Source organism: Nyctereutes procyonoides, unplaced genomic scaffold, assembly GCF_905146905.1.
Source record: "Nyctereutes procyonoides isolate TBG_1078 unplaced genomic scaffold, NYPRO_anot_genome, whole genome shotgun sequence".
Classification (NCBI taxonomy): Eukaryota; Metazoa; Chordata; class Mammalia; order Carnivora; family Canidae; genus Nyctereutes; species Nyctereutes procyonoides.
This window is the reverse complement of record NW_026575140.1, coordinates 81,330,067-81,355,283: the sequence shown is the minus strand read 5'-3', so window position 1 is coordinate 81,355,283 and position 25,217 is coordinate 81,330,067. Positions and strand designations below refer to the sequence as shown.

Genomic DNA, 25,217 nt, shown 5'->3' with positions numbered 1-25,217 from the left:
CTGGCCCCGGCCCCGCCCCCGCCCGCCCCACGTGATCCTCAGGCCCCGCCCACTCCATTCTCCCTTCAGCCCCCCTTCTGAGGCACGTGGTCTCGACTCGCCCCGCCCCTTTTGGAGAAGATGGCGGCGCCCATGTGTAATGCGCCGGGCCTCTGGCTGCGATGCCGCGGGCGGCGGCGTGTCGGCGGTCTCTTTACTCTCGTCTCAAAGCCATTTTGTTCGGCCGCTGCTGCGCCTGGGACCCTGAGTGCCCAGCGATTAGCGGAGAAGCTTCGAGCCCAGAAACAGGAACAGAAGACGAAGAAGCAGCTGGTGAGTCCGAAAGGACCACAACTCCCAAGAGGCATTGCGTTCACTGGTTCCCAGCCTGGGGGTGGGGGGCGGGTAGGAGGGTCCTCCGGCAGGTGTTAGGTGGACGTGGAAGACCTGCGGGAGAACGGGGGGAAGAGGGGACCGGAAGGGATGAGGACGGCGCTGCGTCTTTCCGCGGGTGGGGTCTTCGGCTTCTGCCACGGCCCTGCCCTCTGCGTGGAGGCAGGTGAGACGGGCACCGCTGCTCCCGAAGCATTCGGGGAAGGCGCCGGGCCCGTGCAGAGGCAGTCATCCCCAACCCCCACCCCAGTTGTCACCCGGACTTCTCGAAGGTTCTCAGCAGCCTTTCCCTGTGGCTCCTTCTCTCTCCCTAGGCGCCCACTAGCCCTCTTCAGCGGAGAGTGCACGAACTGGTGCGGTTCACACAGCAGCTGCAGCGAGTCCACCCCAACGTGCTTGCCAAGGCGCTGAGCCGCGGCGTTCTGCACCAAGACGAGGATCTCGTGGTCATCAATAAACCCTACGGTCTCCCTGTGCATGGTAAGGACCACGCGGGAAAAGGAGTTTGGTGCGGGCGTGGGGTGGGGGAGCTGCTTCTGTTTTCAGTACAACTAGGGACAACTCTGACACATCACTTGTGGGGCTCCTCGAAGCCTTGCGCCCAAAAGAATTAAGCTTTTGAAAAAAAAAAAAAGAATTAAGCTTTTGTGGAGCTGTATATAAGGCACTACTGAAGACGCAGAGATAGGAAAGACGGTCTCTGCATTCCCAAACATTTGACAGTCAGCAGTGATTTATGGAGTGCCCTGCGTCCAGACCTCTACAGAGATTTTTACAGAGAAATACTAAATGTGTGGTTCTTGTCTTCATATTATTTTCCATCAAGACTGGGAAAGAATGGGGCTTCTGGTTGGCTTAATGGTTGAGCATTTGCCTTTGGCTCAGGTCATGATCTCAGGGTCCTGGGATCGAGTCCCTCATCAGGCTCCCCCGCAGGGAGCCTGCTTCTCCCTCTGCCTGTGTCTCCGCCTCTCTGTCTCTCTCATGAATAAATAAATAAAATCTTAAAAAAAAAAAAAAAGGCTGGGAAAGAAGAAATGATTGTAAGAAAAAAATATATGGTATTTAATATATTAAGCTTCCTGTTATTTCCCCTTCCAGCAATGACACCACTATATTTTAGCCTTTTTTTTTTTTTTTTAATTTATGATACGCACACAGTGAGAGAGAGAGAGAGAGGCAGAGACATAGGCAGAGGGAGAAGCAGGCTCCATGCATCGGGAGCCTGATGTGGAATTCGATCCCAGGTCTCCAGGATCGCGCCCTGGGCCAAAGGCAGGTGCTAAACCGCTGCACCACCCAGGGATCCCTATATTTTAGCCTTTATTTGCAATTTTCCCACTTTCACTAAATTGCATCAATACACTGTTATGTTTTCAGCCTATCAATCTTCTGTGGCTAATGTGCTCTGATAGTTAATTAACTTCTATAAATAATAGTATTTTCATGTAATGGCTCCGAATTTGCTTCATCAAGTGTCTTTTTTTAACATGGTGATTTATTGCACAATTTTCTTCACATGATCCAGACTCTAATTTCATCAATTAAGTCCAGACCAACGAAAATAGTCTGTCTTCATTGAACAAAGATCAGAAAATCTCAACCCACAAGCCCAAAACTGCAGTATAAATTGGTCAGCCACCTCAAGCCATGAGTGGAGACGGAATAATTTGAGAGAAATCATATCTTATCCTGTACATGAGCAGGGATCAAAGGATCAGATAAGGACCACCTAAGCATGCAGAAACTCCAATTACAGAGACCAACATGAAAACTCTTATAAAAGTGGAATTTCAGTTAAAGCAATAATTAAACTGCCCTGTAGAGAGGTGTCCAGTACTGAAAACATATGCAGGATCCATGCACACAGAAACATTTAAACTTGTATAGAAGATAACTTCTTTTAAAGAGTTCATAGAAATTGCAAAATACAGAAGATATTCATGTTGTAAAATCTAAGGGCCAAAAAAATATGTAACAAATTATGTATTCGTGATACGATACTAAGAAAGGATATGTGTGAGTGTGCACATAGGACACCCACAATACCCAGAGCTTAATGGACGCTGAAGTGTTTCTGAATAAATGTTGAATGTAGTTGTCTAAAACAGCTAAATGAGAAGGAAAGATTGACAGAAAAAAATGTATTTGGGGGGATCCCTGGGTGGCGCAAAGGTTTGGCGCCTGCCTTTGGCCCAGGGCGCGATCCTGGAGACCCGGGATCGAGTCCCACGTCGGGCTCCCGGTGCATGGAGCCTGCTTCTCCCTCTGCCTGTGTCTCTGCCTCTCTGCCTCTCTCTCTCTGTGACTATCATAAATTTAAAAAAAAAAAAATGTATTTGGGAGAGAGATTTGCTGGGGGAAAAGACATAACTGAGCTAAAAGAATGCTTTTTGGGGAGGTATGGAGAAAAGCATAAAGACGAGTTAAGTCAGACATTGCCAAGTGTTCTGTGTGTTTTCTTTTTCTCTCTTAATCCTTCTCTTTCCATTCCCCATGAGACAATTATCTAGATATGTACAATTTATAGATGAAAAACAAGTTGGAAAGATTAAATAATCTATACAGGGTCAATAGCTAGTAGGCATAGAATAGAACTGGAACATCTCACCTAAAGTCCATCTTCTTAGCTCTTCTGTAATGCCTCAGGAGAACCTCACAGTTTTGTATTTATCATTCACGTTTACTTGGTAAATTTTCTTTCCTTTTTTTTTATGAATTTATTTATTCATGAAAGACAGAGAGAGGCAGAGAAGAGACAGAGGGAGAAGCAGGCTCTATGCAGGGAGCCTCATGCGGGACTCGATCCCAGAACCCCAAGAGCAAGGCCTGAGCCGAAGGCTCAACCACTGAGCCACGCAGGTGCCCCCTTGATAAATTTTCAAGCCTTCGTTTATATAGTAAAATATCAGATCTCCTTATTTTGATTGCTGGTTTTATTATGAGTATTCAAGTAGATAAATAAGTAGGTGTATGCCTGAGGAAAAAGCCACATGCTGGGACTGTGCTTCTCAAACTTTAATCGGCATGTGAGTCCCTTGAGTATCTTGTTAAAATACAGAGTTTGATTTAGTAGTATGGATTGGGGGCCTGAAATTCTTTTCCAGCAAGCTCCCTGGGCATACTGATGTTGCCAGTTCCTGGACCACATTTCAGAAATAAGGCTCTTGAAAATAATTGACTTTTTTTTTCCAGGTAGAATTCTTTGGTGGGATCTTTTACTAGCCACTAAAACCTCTGGCTCTTCCCTTTTTAGGTGGCCCTGGGGTCCAGCTCTGCATCAGTGATGTATTGCCTATCCTGGCAAAGATGCTTCATGGCCACAAGGCAGAGCCCTTGCATCTGTGCCACCGGCTGGACAAGGAGACTACAGGTGTAATGGTGTTGGCCAGGGAGAAGGAAGTGGCACATCAAGTCCAAGAGTTGTTTAGAACCCGTCAGGTGGCAAAGAAGTACTGGTATGAAGCCTATCGCTAGTAGTACAGTTGATGTAAATGAAGGCATCCTTTTATCTATTTGTCCATTCATATGGAAGGACCTCCTATTAAAGAGAAGGTACCATGATAAGACATGTGGGCCTATGAAAAGTATAGGAAACAGACTGAGTGCTTAAAATATTGGAGTACCTAGGTGACTCAGTTAAGTGTCAGCCTTTGGCTCTAGTCATGATCCTGGAGTCCTGGGATCGAGCCCCACATCGTGCTCCCTGCTCAGTGGTGAGTCTGCTTCTCCCTCTTCTGCCCCATGCCCTGCTTGTGCTCTCTTGCTCTCACTCTCAAATAAATACATAAAATCTTAAAAAAAAAAAAAAAAAAAAAAAGAACATTGGAATCTGATAAAATAGTGGTTCCTAATTATGATTGTACATGAAAATTAATGAAATTAATTATACAAATAGTACACATTTCATTCCTGTGGTAAAATAGTCAAACAACAAAAATAAAGCCAAAAACTTGGAGAATCTACCCGCTCTGTCATTCTAGTCCCTTCCATTGGGATGGTTTGGGTTTTATTCCTCTGGTCCTTACCCAATGTATTTATGTACAGGTCTCATGTATAGAGTGTGTGTGTGTGTATGTGTATTACATTGTACTTCTTCCCCCCCATTAACTGTGTCTTGGAGATTTTTCCATATTAGTTCATATAGGTGTATCTCCATTTTTTTTTTTAAATAGAAGAAAGATAGATGAACAAAAGTGAAACCTTACTCGAGGTAATCACTATTCTACTTTCTTATGTAAACTTTAAGATTCATATAGGCATGTGTAGGTAAATTATTATATGGCAAGATATTTTGCACTGCTTTCCATCTTGCTGCTTTTTACTTGGACAATATATCTTGAAGAGCCCCTTGTATGTACATTTAGAGCTCTATAGTATTCTGCTGTATGGCTATCTCATAATTTTCTTATTGTTGGTTATTTATTTAACTTCCCATTTTTCAGTCTATTGCAAAGAATATGTGATCATATCTTTTAAGACAGATTCCTAAAGATGGAATTGCTAGGTTAAAGAGTACACACTTTTAATACTTGTTTTTTTGTTGGTGGTGGTGATGGTTTCCCCTTTTTTTTTTTTTTAAGATTTTATTTATTTATTCATGAGAGGCACAGAGAGAGGCAGAGACACAGGCAGAGGGATAAGCAGGCTCCCTGTGGGGAGCCTGATGTGGGACTCAATCTCAGGACCCCAACATCATGACCTGAGCTGAACACTTAACCGACTGACCCACCCAGGCTCCCCTCACACATTTAATATTTGAAGTAATTACTATTAGGTAGGCCAAGTTTTCCTCCCAATAGAGTAGTTGACCCCATGGGTTTTTTTCGAAGGTTTGCCACTATGATGAGTAAAAAAAACTGTTTTCTATTTCCCTGTGTACTAGTGATGTTATTTGTTTGCGTGCTTATTTGGCTCGTGTTTTTTGAGTTTCCCTTTTTGTGAACAAACTTTATTTCTTTTGCCCAGTTATTTTTTATTTTCTATTTGATTTGTAAGTATTCTTTTTTATCTTTTGGATGTCAGTACTTTTTGTATTATAGATTTTGTAGCTACTTTGTGATCTTGGGAGCCTTCAAAACAATCTCTATGCTGAGACCCACCTACAGAGGTCCTGATTCTTAAGTCTGATGGGTGTGGGCATCTCTATTTTTTAAAAGCTCCACAAATGACTCTGCTGTGGAATCAAATGTGTAAGGAGCACCGTAATAAGAGATTATAGATAGTGGAAGAGATTTAGCATAATATCTAAGAGTTCAATAAGATCTTGTAGAACTAAGGATCCCTGGGTGGCTCAGCGGTTTAGCGCCTGCCTTTGGCCCAGGGCGCGATCCTGGAGTTCCCCCCCCCCGTCTACCATAAATAAATAAATAAATAAATAAATAAATTAATTAATTAATTAAAATCTTAAAAAAAAATCTTGTAGAACTGTTAGCCGTGCCATTTACAGCATGGGTCCTAAGGCAAGTTATTAATTAAACTTCTCTAAGCTTTGTCTTCATATGAAAAATGAGAATAATGTAGTTTAGGAGAGAGTTAAATGAGACAATGCATGTAAAGTGTTTAACACAGTGCATAGCTTCTAGTAAAAGCTGAAAGACAGAAAATTGAGACTATGTTATGTATGCAAGTAACCCAAATGTAAGGCTGTCAGAAGTGGTGGGGAGCCTGGGTGGCTCAGTCAGTTATCTGATTCATTTTTTTTTTTAAGATTTTATTTATTTATTCATGAGAGACACAGAGAGGCAGAGGGAGAAGCAGGCTCCGTGCAAGGAGCCTGATATGGGGCTCGATCCCGGAACTCCGGGATCACTCCCTGATCCAAAGGCAGATGCTCAACCGCTGAGCCACCCAGGCGTTCCGAGTGTCTGACTCTTGATTTGGGCTCAGGGTCCTGGGATCAAGCCCCTTATTGGGCTCCGTGCTCAGCAGGGTGTCTGCTTCGGGTTTCTGTTTCTCTCTCTCTCCCTCTGCCCCTCTCCCCACATGCATGCTCTCTCTAAAATAAATCTTTTTAAAAAGCATTATATTATTTGTGAGAATTGTTTATGAAAGTTTAGAATTGATAACCATTCTCATCATGCTTCTTGGAGGAATTGAAATCCATTAATTGTGTCTTGATGAATGAATAGGATTTGATAGATGAGCTGGAGAACTGTTACAGATTGTGAGAATGGCGTACACAAAAGAATAAGTCATGCGGTCTAGTTTGGAGTGGGGAATGGTGACAGATAATGCTGGAAAGGTATATTGTAGCCTAGTTAATGATGGCCTTAAATACCAGGTGCAGGAGGTAGAAGTCAGAAGTAGACCATAGTTGGCAACTGATTAGCATTTACTGACTTACTATGATAATGACTTGTTATAGTTATTTGTTTGAATCTTTTTTTTTAATATTTTATTTATTTAATCATGAGAGACACACAGAGAGAGACAGAGGCACAGGCAGAAGGAGAAGCAGGCTCCATGCAGGGAGCCCGACGTGGGACTCAATCTCGGGTCTCCAGGATCAGGCCCTGGGCTGAAGGCGGCACTAAACCGCTGAGCCACCTGCCCAGTTTGATTCTTACTAGACTTTGAATTCCTTGAGAGTGGGGATGTTTGTCCTCTTTATCTATATAGAACTAGTACCCACTTAAGTCAATGTCTCCTTATATGTGTGGAGAATGTAGTGGGTAAATGTTTTGGGGCAGTAGTGTAATGTCAATTCAGAAGAATGAGCTAGCAGTTAAAACTCAATTTAAGTATGAGAAAATATATCAAATAGTAGCCCAAACTGCTACCAACCTGAAGTGAGGTGTCTAGGGTGGGAAATGTACGAGTGGGCTTTTGATGCCTTGGTCAGTGATTCTCTGATAGTCCACCAGGTACTCAGGAGGACTCCTTTGTGATTGACCTAGAAGAGGCATAAGCGTTAAGGACAGACTAAAGGGTCTTCTCTACCCATCTCTGACATGACAAAAGGTGACTTCCAACAAAAGTGATTTGGAATGGTTATTGAGTTATGGTGGTCGTTTCTGTGACTTTGAGCAGAGTTTCCCTCTGTTTGTCTACCTGGCAAATTGGGCAGGAGTGGTCCTGTGAATTTTTCATCCTGTTCATTCGTTTCCTTGTTCATTTGTTTCATGTGCAGTCAGAAATTGACCATCTTTTAAAAAACAGGATATAAAAAATAAAAAGAAACAGGATACATGGGGATCCCTGGGTGGCTCAGTGGTTGAGCGTCTACCTTCAGTCCTGGGGTCCCGGGATCGAGTCCCGCATCGGGCTCCCTGCATGGAGCCTGCTTCTCCCTCTGCCTGTGTCTCTGACTCTCTCTCTCTCTGTCTCTCATGAATAAATAAATAAAATCTTTAATTAAAAAAAAACAGGATATAAAACCATATTACCCTAACTTCATTTTAGACTATACATACTCATTTTGGGATTGCCTGGGTGGTGCAGTTGGGTAAAGCACCTGACTCTTGGTTTCAGCTCAGGTCGTGATCTCAGGGTTGTGAGATCAAGCCCCACACTCAGCTCAGAATCTTCTTGGGGTTTTCTCTCTCTTCCTTTGCCCCTCTCCTCCCAAATAAATAAATCTTTTTTAAAAATTAAAAAAAAACTATACATATTCATTTTTTAAAGGCTGAAATGAAAGACCATATTATTAATATAATTATTTTAGTTTTTCTGTTTTTTTCCCCCAAATATTCTATAATTAGCATACGTTACCTTAGTAGTAAAAAAGATAAGCTTATAAGATGAGCACCCAGCTCTCAGGCTATGCACTGTGACAGGAGATCACTTGGGATGTTCCAGTCTTAAGAACTGCGCACAGTAGTGCAGAAGGTCCAGTGTTAAAGCCTCTAAGTAGCCGAATCTGAGGTGATCCCCCCTCACCTGTGGCTTAGACAAGGGTCTGTGTGTCGTCCCCAGGGCCATCACTGTGCGCGTCCCGGTGCCCTCAGCAGGAGTCGTGGATATCCCGATCACCGAGAAAGCGGTGCAGGGTCAGCAGCAGCACTACAAGGTGAGTGAGCCATCACCCAGAGGCTTGGGTTTTCTGCGCTTCCTTTTCAACCATATCTTGATTTCTTTGGCTTCAGATGACGCTGTCTCCAGACTACCGCATGGACAATGGGAAGATGGTGAGAGTACGCAGCAACTGGAACGCACATATTGCCGTGACTCAGTACCATGTGCTGAGCAGCACTCTGTCCTCCGCCCTCGTGGAGCTCCAGCCTATTACCGGTGAGGGGCCACCTTTCTGCTGTGGGACGGCGGACTCCCAGGGCCACTGAGCTTCATCCAGGGCCTTGTACTGGGTTCTGCCCTTCTTCTGAGCAGCTGGTGTTGTGAGAGGGCTAGGATTGCAGCTGACATGTTGCAGAGTGTACTTCTGGTGCCAGTCTGAGGCTGGGAACTCCAAGAGGGATGACTGTTGAAAAATAGGGAGTAGCAGAAAGATCTAAATAATCTGCTTACATTTATTTAAAAATTTGCAAAGCGATTCCTCAAAAAATTAAACATAGCATTACCATATAATTTAGCAATCCTCAAGAGTATCTACCCAAGAGAATTGAAAGCAGGGATCAGAAAGATACGTGTACACCAGTGTTCATGGCAGCGTCACTCACAGTAGCCAAAAGGTGAAGCCAACCCAAACGTCCATCACCAGATGAATGGATAAACAAAATGTGGCCTACACTTATTATTCAGTCTTGAAAAGGAAGGAAATTCTGACACCTTCCACAACATGGATGGACTTTATGCCAGGTGAAAGAAGCCAACACAGAAGGACGAATATCTCATGATTCCATTTATGAAATACCTAGAGTACTCAGATTCAAAGACAAAGTAGAAGGGGGAAGGAATGGGGAGTGATTGTTTAATTAGGTCAGGGTTTCAGTTTGGGAGGATGAAAAAGTTCTGGAGATGGGTGGCGGCATTGGTTGCACACAATGTAAAGGTACCTAATGCCACAGAACTGCACAGTTAAAAATGGTTAAGATGAGAAATTTTATGTCACGAATGTTTTCCTACAATGAAAAAATGTGCAAAGCGCTACTATTTAGCATAATTTAATAGTGTTATTCAAGGAACAAAATAAAACAAGGGGCACCTGGATGACCCAGTTGGTTAAGCATCCAACTCTTGATTTTGACTCAGGTCACGATCTCAGGGTTGTGAGATTGAGCCTCCCCAGGCTCTGCACTGGGCGTGGAGCCTGCGTGGGATTCTCTCTCTCCTTCTCCCTCTGCCCTCCCCCCCACCCCTGCTCTCTTGCACACGTGGTTGCTCTCTCTCTAAAAAAAAAAAACAAAAACAAAGCAGAGAGAGATACCAAGTTGATGATACTGGTTATCTGTGGTGCAAAGGGGACTGTGAGGGGGAGGAGAACTTACAGGCTCAACAGCATGTAGAATGTTTATTTCCTCATAGCTTACAGTTTGTTCTGTTATTCTTTTTTTTTTTTTTTAATTTTTATTTATTTATGATAGAGAGAGAGAGGCAGAGACACAGGCAGAGGGAGAAGCAGGCTCCATGCACCGGGAGCCCGACGTGGGATTCGATCCTGGGTCTCCAGGATCGTGCCCTGGGCCAAAGGCAGGTGCCAAACCGCTGCGCCACCCAGGGATCCTGTTCTGTTATTCTTTATACTTTATGGCAGGGTGGGGCTTTGCCAGTTTTAATATGCTTCAATTTAATATGGTGAGAAACCATGTGATGTGACCATGAGATGTGACCATGAGATGTGACCCACAGTATGGTTTCTGTAGCTACTGAAGTTTTCTCTCTTTTTTTGTAAAGGAATAAAACATCAGCTTCGAGTTCATCTGTCTTTTGGATTGAATTGCCCAATCCTTGGTGATCACAAATACTCAGACTGGAATAAGCTGGCCCCCCAGGTGATATTGTTTTGACCCAATGTGCAACAGATAAGGGGGGTGACTTATGTTTTCCCCTTGTGGAACCCTGAAGCGAGTCACCACAAGGCTGTACTGATTGTCTTTAGACCTGGTACTCTACTAGTTATCTCTACTAGTTACCTAGATTAGAGAGAAACAGCTACTATTCTCATGGAGCTGCAGGATCTATTAGCAGAACTCTTACGTGTCAGTCCTTAGCCTCAGATTTTGATAGGAGGCTGTGGGTGGGTTGGTAGGGGGGACTTTCTGCAGGCTTCAAGCAGCTGCTATTGCCGAAGATCCATGGTGGGAACTTTTTTATCTCATGATGTTACAGCCCATCCTCTAGGACGGCCAGAGAACTGGCTGATAAGAGCTTCCTTGGTGTGGTGGTTTTTGTCTTCCCTGGGTTCTGAACTCTTCCTGGAACTGTCCCTGCAGCAGGCTGTCCACCTCTGTTCTTCCAGGGGAGTTAGCGCTGATTCCTTTAAGTGGAAGACCTCTGACCCTGTGTGCTGCTCCAGGCTGAACTGTTGGCTTGTCTTGTCTTTGTACAGAAGCTGTCTCTTGGTACCCTCAAGAAGCTAGGGCTGCAACAGACGAAGGCCCGCCACCTCCCCCTTCACCTGCACGCCCGCCAGCTGATCCTGCCAGCCCTGGGGTCCAGGAAGGAGGAACTCAGCTTGGTTTGCAAGCTTCCTCGCTTCTTTGTACTCTCCCTGAGACGCCTGGACTTACAGATGCCAAGTCAGGATCAAAATGGGGACGATGAAGCTGGACATCTGAGAGCACAATGAAGACCTCTGGGCAGTTTGGCCGTGAATCCTTCCCTTTGTTTAATGAACTTTGCTCACTTCTGACTTGGCACAGACTCCAGAAGACCCAGGTGTGGCAAGTGGAAGAAACCTAGCTGCTTCTGGACACTAAATTCCATTTGCTGAGACTTTGGCCACACTCTGGAAGAGCCTGCGGGAAGTATCCCTGCCTCAGAGTCTCCTCGCCCAGATGGAAGGGAGCCGAGGACCAGGCAGATGGGGTCAGTGATTGGAAAAGGAGAAGCTACAGCACAGAGTCTGTGCTCAGAACCATTTATATCCAACAATAAAGCTCTTGATCTTTCAGGAAGGTTCCTATGGTTGGAGAGGCACGATGGTTATCTAACTGCTAGAGAGATTCAGAAGCAGTACGTCACTGTCCTTATGGACACTCAGGACCTATTAGCCAACCTCTCTGCTCCTGTTCAGTCTTGGATTTTGTGGACCCCTATCTAGAAGCAGGATTCTCTCCAGCTGCAGCACGGACGCCTGCCAAGAGGTGTTCGATAAGCAAGCAAAGGAGATGTGTAAATGGCAGGCCGGTGTGAGGCCCTGGTGGGGAGCACAGTGTCCACAGAGGGCAGTTGTTAGCTCTAGCTGGGTGTGGCTCTGCGGAAGCAGCTTTTCTCTTTTTTCAGTCAGGAAACCCAGATAGAGTTGAGCCCTGAACAGCATTGAGGGGGTTGGGCGCACCGACCCCCCTGCATAGTCACAAGTCCTTGTATAACTTTTGACTCTCCCAGAACTTAACTACCAAGAGCCTACTGTCAACCGAAAGCCTTGCCAATGACATGAGCAGTTGATTAGCATGTATTTTGTATGTTATATATATATTATGTGCTGTATTCTCACAGTAAAGTCAGCTAGAGAAAAGAAAATGTTATTAAAATCATAAGGGGGCCCCTGGGTGGCTCAGTTGTTTGGCACAGGTCGTGATCTGGGGTCCTGGATTCAAGTCCTGCATCGGGCTCTCTGCTCAGCAGGGAGTCTGCTTCTCCCTCTCCTTGTACCCCTTCACCCCACTTGTGCTCTCTCTGGGTATCTTTCTCTCTCAAATAAAATCTTTTAAAAAGAATCGTAAGGAAGAGAGAACACATTTACTCTACTATATTTATTGAAGAAAATCCATGTATAAATCCATGTATAAGTGACCTGCACAGTTCAAACCCACGTTGTAGGTGGATCAGCTAGTAGCTGTACTTACATGAAAGCTCCAAGTACATTGCTCACTAAAATGTGTAAAAAATAGCTGTCCCCAAACTCAGGAGGTTACCAAGTCTGCCCTGTTTCCCTCTAGAACCCCTCTGAGGACATGTTTTCCTCTTTAACCTCACTACCTCTTCCTGAGAATCAGCTTCACTCCCTCCCTTCAACTAGGATAGGATAGTTCCCCCCAGAGACCAAACACAGAGGGAGTGTTGAGACCTTCCCCAGGTCCCTCAGAGCAGGGCAGGCTGGTTCTTAACTAGGACAGGGACACTGCAAAACACACCCTGAAGTTTCCTCAGTCCGCCCCCCTAGGCTCTCCGGCTTCCGGGCTGCTTTTAGCTAGAGTGCCTTGTAGGATATACAAAGACAAACCTTATATCCGTTCTTGCAGAGCATGCCACGGGGATGCGCACTCTATCCCAGTGGGATGGAAAGTGCTGCTTGGTGCAGTGTAATTCCAACATTAATGGCCCGGGGACAGGTCACACACACAGCTTAGGGCACAGTGCTTCACAAGACTCCTCTCCAGACACCAGCTGCAAGCTCAGGCATTCCAGACGACCCCCCACCCTTCTGACCAGTCTAAGGGAGGAATGTTTTCCTCAATCTGTACTGGCGTTCAAGGGATACAAGACCACCTGGCTCCAGGTTCAGACCAGGTTCAGCCCAAAGGCAGAGAGCGGTGGGGAGACAAGACAGGAATTCACCCGGGAAGACGGGGCTGACGTCACAAAGCCTGTCTCTCTGAAGTGCCGAAAATACTTTCAGGTTTATATAAGGAAAATATGGGACAGAGGTCAGTGGGTACGTGCAGGTGGGCAGTGAAGGGTCAGGTGGATCATTTGGGGTCAGTCACGTGGGGTCTTGCTGGTGTCAGGACATTTGTCACTGCTTGGGCGTGGGAGTATTCTTGGTTCCCATCAGGGGATGCTTTGCCCGCAGGGGTCCTTTGTCTGAGTTCAGAGATAAGCTGGAAAAAATCAAGAAATACCAGTTGAGGTCGACATAGAGGTAGCAGCCCTCTTTCAAACCCCAGTCCCCGACTGGGTCTAAAAATTAAACTGATAAAATAATAGGAGATAAACATATAAATGTGTGTGATGTAAGTTTTATGTGGCACGGGAGAGGTCTTCGTAAGGAAATGAAGATGTGTACTCTTTTTTTTTTTTTTTTTTTTTTCCAGCAGGCTGCACACCCAGCAGGGAGTTCAACACGGGGCTTGGACTCCTGACCCTGAGATCAAAGATCTGAGCTGAGATCAAGAGTTGGATGCTGGGGCCCCTGGGTGGCTCAGTGGTTGAGACTCTGCCTTCGGCTCAGGTCATGATCCTGGATCCTGGGATCAAGTCCCACATTGGGCTCCCCTCAGGGAGCCTGCTTCTCCCTCTGCCTGTGTCTCTGCCTCTCTCTCTGTGTCTCTCATGAATAAATAAATAAAATCTTAAAAAAGAAAAAAAAAAGTTGGATGCTTAACTGACCAAGCCACCCAGGTGCCCCAGCCTTGTATATTTTTCTGCCGGGTGTGATTGAGGAGTGGACAGTCACAGAATATGTATGGTAGGTTAAGGAGTGTGAGGTAACTGTACCCTGAGGGAAACTTAGCAAAGCCTGTTTGTTGGGATTCTTCTTGGCGTCTCATTGTCTTTGGACAAAGGGGATTCTCCTTTCCTTTGGTGTAGAGAGAGCTCCTCTCAGTGGAGGGTATGACCTGTTCCAGGGAAGAAGAATGGGGATGAAGGGATCAAAGTGACCTTCCTGTTTCTGACATTTTCTCAAACTTCTTCAACTTAAAATATTCAGTGTGCCAAGGTGCCATATTTTGGGGTAGCATTTCCTGAACCCCATTGCCGAGTAGCTACGAATTCAGGGTTGCCCGGTCTCCTCCTCAGGCTCAGTAATTCACTGGATTGACCCCCAGAGCTCAGGAAAGTGCTACACTGGCTGTTTTATTAATAGCAATGAAAGCATGTGATTCAGGACCAGCCAAGAAGAAAGGGTGAGGTCTGGAAAGGCCCCAAACTTAAAGCTACTGTCCCCTACCTGAGAAGTCAGGACACAGCACACTCTTCACACATGGACGTGCATTACCAACCAGGAAGGTCACTTAAGCTTCCATGTGGAGTTTTTGTTGGGGCTCATCCCTTCGGCATGATCAATCGCTGGCCAGATGATTGAACTCAATCTAGTTCCCCTCTCGGTCTCAAAGCCTCACCCTCCAATCACATGGTTGATAGTTTGGCAAGGCCAGCTCCCTTCCTGAAACTACCAGGGAGGTCACGGAGTCACTTGTTACTACCAACCACCATGGTCCCCCATGATGGGGGACCCATCATGAATAACAAAGCTTCCTCCCAGAGACCAGAGACAAAGGCCAACAAATTCCTTGCAACATTCAGTTTCCTCTCTCCACCCCCAGCTCCCTTCCCATCCCTTCACCTTCCTGCCTTCCTGCCCACCAATGAGTGACAGCCTTGGTGGCTGTCTATACAGATGCCCCCATCCGCTGGGGCCTCAGGGTCCTTCAGGCAAGCGACCTTGAGATATTTCTGTTCACTTCCTCCCTCGCATCCCACTCAGCACAGTCCTATCTGCTACAGTCCACAGCGGTGAGGGCCGATCTTAATCAGGAGTGAGCACGCAGTAAGGGGAAGCTCTTCTTCCATGGGCTTTTGCGCTCGCTGTGTAGACGCAGTCAGTGACTCGCACCCAGCCACATCCTAAAAGCACCTGTAAGCCATGCCTTCTAGCCCCCATCGGCATGTCCATATGCACAAGTCAGAAGCCCCATGTTATTCATACCACCTCTTTAACAACCCTCTGGGCCCCCCAGACTAATTCCCACTCTCACCCCTAGGGCGTTATTTGCCTGTACCCAGCTCACTGTCTGGGACTCCTCAATGGGCATGTGCAGAATGTTTTGTGCAGAGACAGACATAGAGAAGGGAGACTGGTGAGGGGCCCATGCAATAGTCCAGATGAGCTGGGACAGGTTTAAAATGCAGCTCAGAAGTCCAGTGGTTAGGGGATGCCTGCGTGGCTCAGTGGTTGAGCGTCTGCTCAGAGCATGATCCTAGGGTCCTGGGATCGAGTTCCGCATCGGGCCTCCCTGTAGGGAACCTGCTTCTCCCTCTGCCTGTGTCTCTGCCTGCCTCTGTGTGTCTCTCTTGAATAAATAAATGAAAATTTTTAAAAAGTCCAGTGGGTAGAACTTATCAAATATGGGGTAGAGGTTGAATCTAGGATGACCCAGGGAGTCTCTTTGACCAATTAGATGAGGTGAGTGGGCAAGAGAGGGAAGGAACAGGTTTTGGGGTGGCCCTCCCAATCCCATGTAAGCGCTTTATACTTTCACTCATCCACAGAGGGAGGAGTAGAGGATGGTCATTACCCTGGTGTTCCCAAAGCACCAATTGAGCCTCTGCCTGTCTTCATCATTGAGCACTTACTACAGAGCATCTTAATCGTTTCTTCTAATTGTATCTGCCTCTTTCCATCTGTGACCTTCTTGTGGGCAGGCACCAAGTCCTTCAAATTAGTGTCTCTAGCCCCCAAGCCCGACACCTCTAAACCCTCCAGAAGTACCACCAACCAGAGGCAGCTGTAGGAGTGGTTGGGGGTGTAGTTCTCAGGCTCTAGAGCCAGATGGGCTTTGGGTTCAAATTCTGACTCTGCTATTCATTTGCTATGACAGTGAGTGAGTAATTTATTTAACTTAACCTGAGCCTCAGTTCACTCACCTGCAAAATGGGTATAATAATAGTACTTGAATTAGTTATTTTAAGGATTAAATGAATTTGTATTAAATTCCTGACGTATTGTAAGAGCCCAATTAATGTAATATATTAGTAGACAGATTAAATTTGCCATTTGAAAAACATCTCTTTTGAGATAAAAGTTCACATACTATACACTTCATCCATTTAAAGTGTATAATTCAATGGTTTTATAGTTACAGAATTGGACAACCATCTAACCTAATTTTAGAATATTTTCTTTTTTTTCATTTGTTTTTATTGAAGTTCAATTTGCCAACATATAGTATGACACGCAATGCTCATCCCATCAAGTGCCCCCCTCAGTGTCTGTCACCCAGTCACCCCATCCCCCCACCTACCTCCCCTCCCGCAACCCTTTGTTTCCCAGAGTTAGGATTCTCTCATGGTTTGTCTCCCTAATTTTTCCCATTCAGTTCACTTCCTTTTCTTTATAATCCCTTTCACTATTTCTTATATTCCACATATGAGTGAGACCATATGATGATTGTCCTTCTCCAATTGACTTACTTCACTCAGCATAATACCCTCCAGTTCCACCCACGTCGAAGCAAATGGCTTCTAATGGCTGAGTAATATTCCATTGTATCTATAGACCACGTCTTCTTTACCCATTCATCTGTTGAAGGACATTGTGGCTTCTTCCAGAGTTTGGCTGTTGTGGACATTGCTGCTATGAACACTGGGGTGCAGGTGTCCTGCTATTTCACTACATCAGTATCTTTGGGTAAATACCCAGTAGTGCAATTGCGGGGTCATAGGGTAGTTCTATTTTTATTTTTATTTTTTAATTTTTTTTTTTAGTTCTATTTTTAACTCTTTGAGGAACCTCCACACAGTTTCCCAGAGAGGCTGCACCAGTTCACATTCCCACCAACAATGCAAGAGGGTTCCCCTTTCTCCACATCCTCTCCAACATTTGTTTGTTATTTCCTGTCTTGTTAATGTTCCCCATTCTCACTGGTGTGAGGTGGTATCTCATTGTGGTCTTGATTTGTATTTCCCTGATGGCAAGTGTTGTGGAGCATTTTCTCACGTGCTTGTTGGCCATGTCTATGTCTTCTTTGGAGAAATATCTTTTCATGTCTTCTGCCCGTTTCATGACTGGATTTTTTGTTTCTTGGGTGTTGAGTTTAATAGAGCTCTTTATAGAGCTTGGATACTAGCCTTTTATCTGATAAGTCATTTGCAAATATCTTCTCCCATTCTGTAGGTTGTCTTTTAGTTTGGCTGACTGTTTCTTTTGCTGTGCAGAAGCTTCTTATCTTGATTAAGTCCCAATAGAATATTCATTCTACAAAAAGAAACCTTATACCCATTTAGCAGTCACTCCTCATTTCCACTCATTCCCAGCCATACCAACTGCTAATTTATTTTCTGTCTCTATAGCTTTGCCTATTTTGGATACTTCCTATAAGTAAAATCAGGTGATTTGTAATCTTTTGTGTCTTTCCACTCACCAATGTTTTCAAGGCTCATCCATGTTATAACATACATCAGTACATCATTTCTTTTTATTGATGAATAATATTCCATGGTTTGGGACATCTGGGTGGGTCACGGGTTGAGCCTCTGCCTTCAGCTCAGGTCATGATCCCGGGGTCCTGGGATCGAGCCCCGTGTGGGGCTCCTTGCTCAGTGTGGAGCCTGCTACTTCCTCTCTCTCTGCCTGCTTGTATTCTCTGTCTCTCAAATAAATAAAATCTTTTAAAAAATTAAATAAAATCTCCTCTCTTAGCAACTTTTATTTATTTATTTTTTAATTTTTATTTATTTATGGTAGTCACACAGAGAGAGAGAGAGAGAGGCAGAGACACAGACAGAGGGAGAAGCAGAGACACAGGCAGAGGGAGAAGCAGGCTCCATGCACCGGGAGCCGGACATGGGATTCGATCCCGGGTCTCCAGGATCACGCCCTGGGCCAAAGGCAGGCGCCAAACCACTGCGCCACCCAGGGATCCCTCTTAGCAACTTTTAAATATGCAACATGGTTTCATTCACTACAGTCACCATGCTGTACATGACACCCCTAGGCCTTACTTATTTTATCACTGAAAGTTTGGTATCTTTTGGCCCCCTTCACCTATTTCGCCCACCCCCAACCCTGGCCTCTGGCAACCACCAGTCTGTTCTCTGTATCTATGAGCTATTTTGCTTTGTTTTGGAGTCCACAAATAAGTGACATCATACAGTGTTTGCCTTTTTCTGTCTGACTCGTTTTCTTAGCATAATACCCCGAACATCCAACCATGTTGTTGCAAATGGCAAGATTCTCTCTCTCTTTTTTTAATGGCTGGGTAATATCCCACTGCCTATATGCACTACATTTTCTGTATCTATTCATCTACCCTTAGACACTTAGGTTGTTTTCATATGTTGGCTTTATCGTTGTGGTTTTGATTTGCGTTTTGATGATGGCTAATGGTACTGAGCATTTTCTCCTGTGTTTATCAGCCATTTATATATTTTGTTTGAAGAAATATCTATTCCAACATGTTGCCCATTCAAAAATCAGGTTGTCCTTTTTTATTAAGTTGTAAGAGTTCTTTGTATATTCTGGATATCAATCTCTGATCAGATATATTACTGTAAGTATCTACTTGCCTTCTGTTGTCTTTTCACTTTCTTGAATACATCGTCTGCAGCACAGAAGTTTTTTTAAATGTAGTCCAATTCATTTTTCCTTTTGTTGGGTGTAATTTCGGTTTTATATATAAGAAAACATTGTCTAGTCCAAAGTCATGGAAACTTCCTCCTATATTTTCTTCTAATAGTTTTCTTTCTTTTTTAATTTTTTTTACTTTTTTCTTTCTTTTTAAAATTTAAATTCAGTTTTCTTCTAATATTTTTCTAGTTTAACTCTTGCATTTAGGTCTGTGATCCATTTTAAGTTAATTTTTATATATGATATAAGGAGGGTGTCCAATTTTGCATGGGGGCAGCAGCCCATTGCCCCAGCACCGTTTATTGGAAAGATTATTCTTTCCCCCCATGGAACTGTTGAGGTCAATTTCCATTTTTGAAAGTTGTGCTGGGTCGAATATTGATAATTTCACAGGTTACAATTTAGTTTTATTACAGTATTAATGTGAGCAAAGCAATAACTGCAGTTTCTGACTTGGCCACCAGATGGGAACAGTCTCCCAGACTTTCTTCCTCACGAGCGGCGCTAACTCTGAAAGTAGGAACAGGTTTTAATCAAGAATCAAGCATCCTCTAGAAGACTTTTGCTGTCTTTAACCTTCTGAGAACACTGGCTTTGGTTACCCCAATCTTGTAAATCTCGGTCCCCTGCTTTTTTTTAAAGTAGAAAATCTGGAGTTTTCTGTTCTCCGGTAGAGAGAGATAGTAGAGGGAGACCATGGGTTTAGGCTCCCCTGGTGAATTTGAAATAGATTCATAAACACCCAGTTGTAAGAGCACTACAGGATGGTTACAGAAATGTAGAACAACGTATCATCAAGCTGTCCTCAGCCACCAAAATGCCTAATGGTAACACGCATTCACCCACGTTGTGGTCACATAGCCTCGCTGACACGTCAAGAGTTCTGGGGCCTTGGCTGATTTTATTCTGGCTCAAAGCAGTAAACAGTCTCAATCTCTTTGATCACAAGCATCGACTGATAGTTAAGTATGATTCTGACTAATAAAAACAGGTTGATGAAATATCATTTAATAAATAAGGGAGGAGGGAAAAGGGAGGTAATGAGTTTGGCAACTTGTGCTACCATAATGTGCTTTAAGGCTCATATATCATGCGAGCTCCTCCCTCCTCTGTTCCTCCTGGGTGATAAGCTCCTCCAGAAGGGGCCTCACCCCTTCTTCCTCCACTGCCTCTCTGACCCTGATTCGGGGTCCCCAAGCCCCTGGCTCTGCCCTGTGCCTTCTGCTGGCACCTGTGGGCCTGTGAGCTGTAGCATCAGAGCCGACGGGGCACCCCCTTTGCCCAGCCCAGCCTGCCCAGGGAGAACTGCAGGGGGGTGGGGAGTGGGCGGCGGGCCACTGGGTTGGGGGGCAGCCTCCCCGCACAGAAAGCCAGCAAAGGCCAGCTCTGACGGTGGGGGTGTGTGCCCCAAGCCTTCCTTCAGCATTCTGGGAGCTAAGATTAGGGCCTGTCCATCAGCAGTGCCCAGGGCCCCAGCAGGGCAGCCTGGACCCCTTCAGGGAGGAGGGCGAGGGGAAGAGGCTCCCGCTTTGATGTGAGCCCTGAGGTCAGGCAGGGAGCAGGAGGTGAGGGCGGGGGTTGGCCTGCTGGAGACAATCTCCTCTCCCATCTCAGGCTTCTGCGGGAAGACTGGAAGACACCAGCTTGTCTTGTTGCCCCTTTCATCTGTCCCTTGTCTCTGGGGCCACCAGGTCTGTGCCCGGGCCCCTGGGCTGCTCCACACCCCTTGTCCTGCACCTGCGGCCTGCATGTGGCCCCGTGGCCTGCCTTCCACGCTGTGCCCTGGGCCTGCTCGCATGCCCTCTCTGGGGGGACAAGAGGCACCGCGGGGACACCTAGGATGGGGGCTCAACCCACCCGCTTGGGCTGTGGTTGATTCTACGGAGCCTGTGGCGATGACCCCAGGCAACAAATTCCGAGAAGGGCATTTGCCTGAGTCCTGGGAGTCCCAGCGCTGGCGGGGCCTCTGGGGTCACAGTGTGGTGGGCTTGCACTGCAGGTAGCTCAGGGACTCCTGAGGGTTCCCGCCCCCCCTAGGGGGAAGGGAGAGGAGAGGAACAGGGAGGAAGGAGGAGGACAGGCAGGAGGAGAGAGCCACCGGCCCCCCTTGAGCTCTTTGAGCAACTCCGAGTCACATGCACGCATGCATGCACACACACACACACGCGTGCATGCACACACACACACACGCACACACACAGACACACAAGCCAGGGCCTCCTCCAGGCAGGCCTGAAAGGCTGCCAGCCCATCCTGGCCCAGCCCTGGAGTCTGGCCTTTTTCCTGTCTAAAGTTACAGAATTTTCCAGAAGTTTCCCTGTGTGTGTGTGTGTGTGTGTGTGTGTGTGTGTGTGTGTGTGTGTTTCTGGAGTTATACACCAGACTTCCCCTATCCCCTGACTTCTCTGGCCTAGGGAAGAAAAGCCAAAGAGGGAAAGAAAGCAAGGGAGAGGGCCGATGATTGGACCGAAGGCTTATCCTTCTTTCTTTTCTTCTTTTAGGAGTTCCAGAAACCTACTTGTTTTTTGTTTTTAGATTTTTATGTATTTATTAATGAGACACACACAGAGAGAGGCAGAGACATAGGCAGAGGGAGAAGCAGGCTCCCTGCGGGGAGCCTGATGTGGGACTTGATCCCAGGAACCCGGGATCATGACCTCAGCCAAAGGCAGACACTCAACCACTGAGCCACCCAGGTGCCTCAGTAACTCAGTATTTGGATCCAACTGAGGAGTCTTACCTGTCTTTGGAGACAGAGCCTTCTGGAAGGATGGTGGCATCCGCCATTCTCCTGGGTGGTGAGTGATCACTCCAGCCATTCCAGGTAGAGCCACGGCCACTGGCTTATCCCGAGCACTTAGAGGCCTCAGCCAACCGTGCCATGTATTCTATGTGATCTTACCAAATCCTCAGAATGGCTCCCCCAAGTAGGTACTTTAGAGACTAGGAATTCAAGGGAAGCAACTTGCCTGTGGCCCAGAAGTGAGGGGCTGAGACCTGGGCCCACCTTCTTACCTCTCATTGCTGCCCGACTTCAGATGCAGCCTTAGATTTCCAGTGGTGGTTCTGGAGAGGAAGCAGGTCTCATGGTGGGCTCTTTGGGCCATTTGTATGTTTTCTTAGAGTCCCCGGGTTGGGGTGTGTGTGTGTGTGTGTGTGTGTGTGTGTGTGTGTGTGACAAGAGCCTCAACTGTGCCATCCTTTTTTTTTTTTAATATTTTATTTATTTATTCATGAGAGACACAGAGAGAGGCAGAGACACAGGCAGAGGGAGAAGCAGGTTCCCTGTGGGGAGCTCGATGTGGGACTCGATCCCAAGACCAGGATCATGTCCTGAGCCAAAGGCAGATGCTCAACCATGGAGCCACCCAGGTGTCCCAACTGTGCCATCCTTACTACAGTTTAGAGAGAAGTAGGAAGTGAGCAGGAGGCAGGACAGACGTTGGAAGTCCAGGCTGGACGTGGGGAGGCCTTGATTTGGGAGCCACCAGGCAACACCTGAGTGGTCAGAGTCCCAGGAACCAATATGAGGAGCCTCCAGAGCAGCTCGGGAGCTGCTCCTGAGGTCAGGGAAGAATGCAGGTGTCCCCTAATGGGGTTGTCCACCGAAGATTCTGCTAGAGACAAAACGCAGGGAGAGAACACGGCAGACAACCCACCAGTGCCCGGGCCGCAAGGTCAACCCTGGATTCCCTGAGGAGCGTGGGGTGGCCTGAAGGTGCTCACAGGAAGCCAGGGCTCTTTGGCTCCTGACCCTACGGCAAAAAGCCCAGCACACCAGGGCTAAGGGAACCCTCCACGCCCTTTCTCTGTCCCAACCTCAGGGTGGGGGGAGGGTCGAGGTTGCTGTGTTGAGCTTGCTTTCTCCCCCCCCAATCCTCCCGAGCCCAGCGCCCAACATCACTCATCCCTGGGCAATTTAGCTGCTACCAGTGCCTGCTATTTGGTGCAGGGAGAGGGTAAGCGGAGGCAGAGGAGGAGGGAGAGCAGAGGGGGGAGCCCTGGGGCATGAGGGACACCAGAGGCTTTGTTCCTGTGCCCACCGTTCAGGAGGGAAGGGCAGGGGTCAGCGGTGGCCCCACACCTATTGGCAAGCAGCCCTGTGTCTGGGTCAGGGAATTAAGCTGTCCTCACCTCTGCAGCATGAATAAGAGCTGTCAGTGCTGGTATCCTGTCCTAGCAATTGTTGACAAGGCCAGGCAGCTCAGAACACCTGGGAAAGACGGGCCTGGCAGGGTAGGGTCCAGGGCCTGCTGGGGGGAGGGGGCAGCTGGGGACACAGCAGCCTTTGTGTGCACCTCACCAGCTGGTCACGGGCTGCTTCCTGTCAGGGGGCTCTGTCTTTGTCCTGCCTCCTCACACCCGGACTCAGCACACTATCTCTCCCTGAACTTGCATGGCATCTGCTCAGGGCCAGGTACTAGGCTGCTCTGGAGAGCTTGTCCTGGGGGGGATAAGGACAGGGACGGGCTTCAAGGTGAACCTGATGACAGTGACTATCTTGACGTTGGCTCAGTGTCTGCCCTCCCCTGTCCTGCCCTCTCGGTTTTCTGCTGGGCAGATGCTGACCAGCCTGCCAGGTGCTGGAGGCCAGTTAGGAAGTGTGCAAACCAATGGGAGGTGTTCTTTTGGTTGGCCCCCTTGGTGACCCCCAGAACCCCACATAGGCCTGTCCCAGGAGCATCTGAGCCTCTGTGGGAGCTGAGCCCCACCAGAGAGGAGCAGAAAAGCCTCGGGCCAGACCTGCCCAGGCCCTGAGTCCTCCTGGGCCTTCTGGCCTGACTCCCCAATCATTGACCTCAAGCTTCTGGGGACCGAGGTGCTGGGCCCGGGGCATCGGCCCAGCTCTTTCCAAAGGCACCCTGGGCAGCAGCTGCACACAGCCTCTCTCTGGACCTGCTGGCATGTGGGGGAAATGCGGGCACTGGCTCAGCAGGAAATGTGCATCTGAACTGTTCTCTGCCTCCGTGAACTGCCTCAGAGTTTTCCATGGACCAGTGCCCTCGTGACCAGCTCTCCAATTCCACCCTCTCCTCTGGCCTGTCCCAAGATCAACCTGGAGGGGCTCAGTGGCTGGGGTTTGGGGTCCTGGGAAGGCGGGGAGCATCTCTGACCTTGCTGTTCCTGGAAAGGGGTGAAGCCCCAGGTGGAACCTGGAACCTCGCTGGCACCTGTGAGCTCTGGGTGAATGCCCTGAATTCAGGTGGGTCCCTGGGTCTACTCCTCTTCCAGTCCACAGGCGTCTGAAGCCAGACAGAGGCATGAGGAGGGTGAGATACAGGCCCTGCACCCAAGGGCTTCCATCCAGCTGGAAACCCAAAGGTGAGGTGGCAACCAGTTCCCAGGGTGACTTATAACCAGTCATCCCCCCACATCCATCCACCTGACACCCACTGCGCCTGGGCTCCGCTGGGCACTGTTGGATGCACACACCATGCTGCAGCCTCGTGCCCAGTCCACATTCCTGACTGTGTGGGCGATGCATACGGGGGGTTAGGAGCCCACGAGCAGGTGCAGGTGCAGGCTGGGCAGCGGGGTCGCCAGGTGGAGGGTGGGAAAGGGCATCTGGAGGACAGAGGGCAGGTTTAGAGCTGGGTCTGCGGGCAGTTTGGTGCAGCCTGAGTGCAGAGCCTGGGGCAGGAAGGGGCAGGGCTGGGGAGGAAGCTTGGGCCTGGCAGGCGGGGTCCCCTAGCTGGGTCTCCAAGCTGTAGATGGGGGAGCCAAGGGGACAGATCCAGGGAAGCCTTGGTGGTGGGTGGGGCAGGGGCTGCCGTGGGTCAGCACTGTGGGAGCCCGGGGTGGGGGTGCTGAGGCCCCTCGATGATGCCCTTCTTGGATCCGAGGTCCCCGGTCAGCCCCGCTGTGTCCCAGGTGCACCTGGAAGGAGCCTGGAAGGGTCTGTGTGACAGGCAGGGTCAGGGTCCCGGTACTTCCAGGAGCTCTCGCCCTGATTCCTAGAGGCCGCCTTTGGGTGGGCTGCTCCCACACCCGGGGGCCCAGCCGGCCTTTCCCGGGGGGTCTCCTCCGTCTGCACCTGGAGCCTCACAGAGCAGATGGGGCGGCTGGAAGCTGCTCGAGGCTTCCCGTGGGAAACACGGAGGGGAGGCGTCTCCGGAGGGGCGCACAGTCTGCCCGGAGCCCCCCCTCCCTGGGGCCCAGTCGGCAAGTCTCAGGGCAGAGCCAGGCTCGGGGCTCCGGTGCTGCCCTCCCCGTTGCTCTGTCCCTGCCCTACTTCTGTGGGGTCTCTCTCCCCCTCTCTTCCTCGGTCTGTCCCTCTCTCAGCAAAGGTGTGTGTCCATCCTCTGCTATTTTGTCTCTGTAGTACCTTCTTTCTCTTTACACCTGGGGCCTCCCCCCTGAGGCTCACTCTCCGCCTCTTGCTGCCCCATTTCCCTCTCCTGGGTCTCTGTCCTTTGTGTTACTGCCCTTCCATCCTCTGGGTGGCAGCTTGGTCCACGTCCTGTCCTCCCTCAGCCTCCGGGTCCCCCGGAGC

General features: G+C 47.9%; 1 protein-coding gene across 4 annotated transcripts; it reads left to right on the top strand.

The window, feature by feature from the left end:
• The first annotated feature begins 120 nt into the window (after positions 1-120).
• On the top strand, positions 121-13,712 carry RPUSD4 (RNA pseudouridine synthase D4). 4 transcript variants are annotated; one of them, XR_008662000.1, is made up of 8 exons: positions 121-312; positions 687-852; positions 3,629-3,830; positions 8,290-8,383; positions 8,460-8,604; positions 10,165-10,262; positions 10,820-11,298; positions 13,473-13,712. XR_008662000.1 is itself a non-coding variant. In XM_055307022.1 (7 exons), the coding sequence occupies exons 1-7, from the start codon at positions 121-123 to the stop codon at positions 11,057-11,059; spliced, it is 1,137 nt and encodes a 378-aa protein (XP_055162997.1). In that variant the 3' UTR covers positions 11,060-13,419. The 4 variants fall into 4 exon arrangements, 2 of the variants coding, with proteins under 2 accessions (XP_055162997.1, XP_055162998.1); XR_008662001.1 differs by having other exon boundaries at positions 13,470-13,712; XM_055307022.1 differs by lacking the exon at positions 13,473-13,712 and having other exon boundaries at positions 10,820-13,419.
• Positions 13,713-25,217: the final 11,505 nt, after the last annotated feature.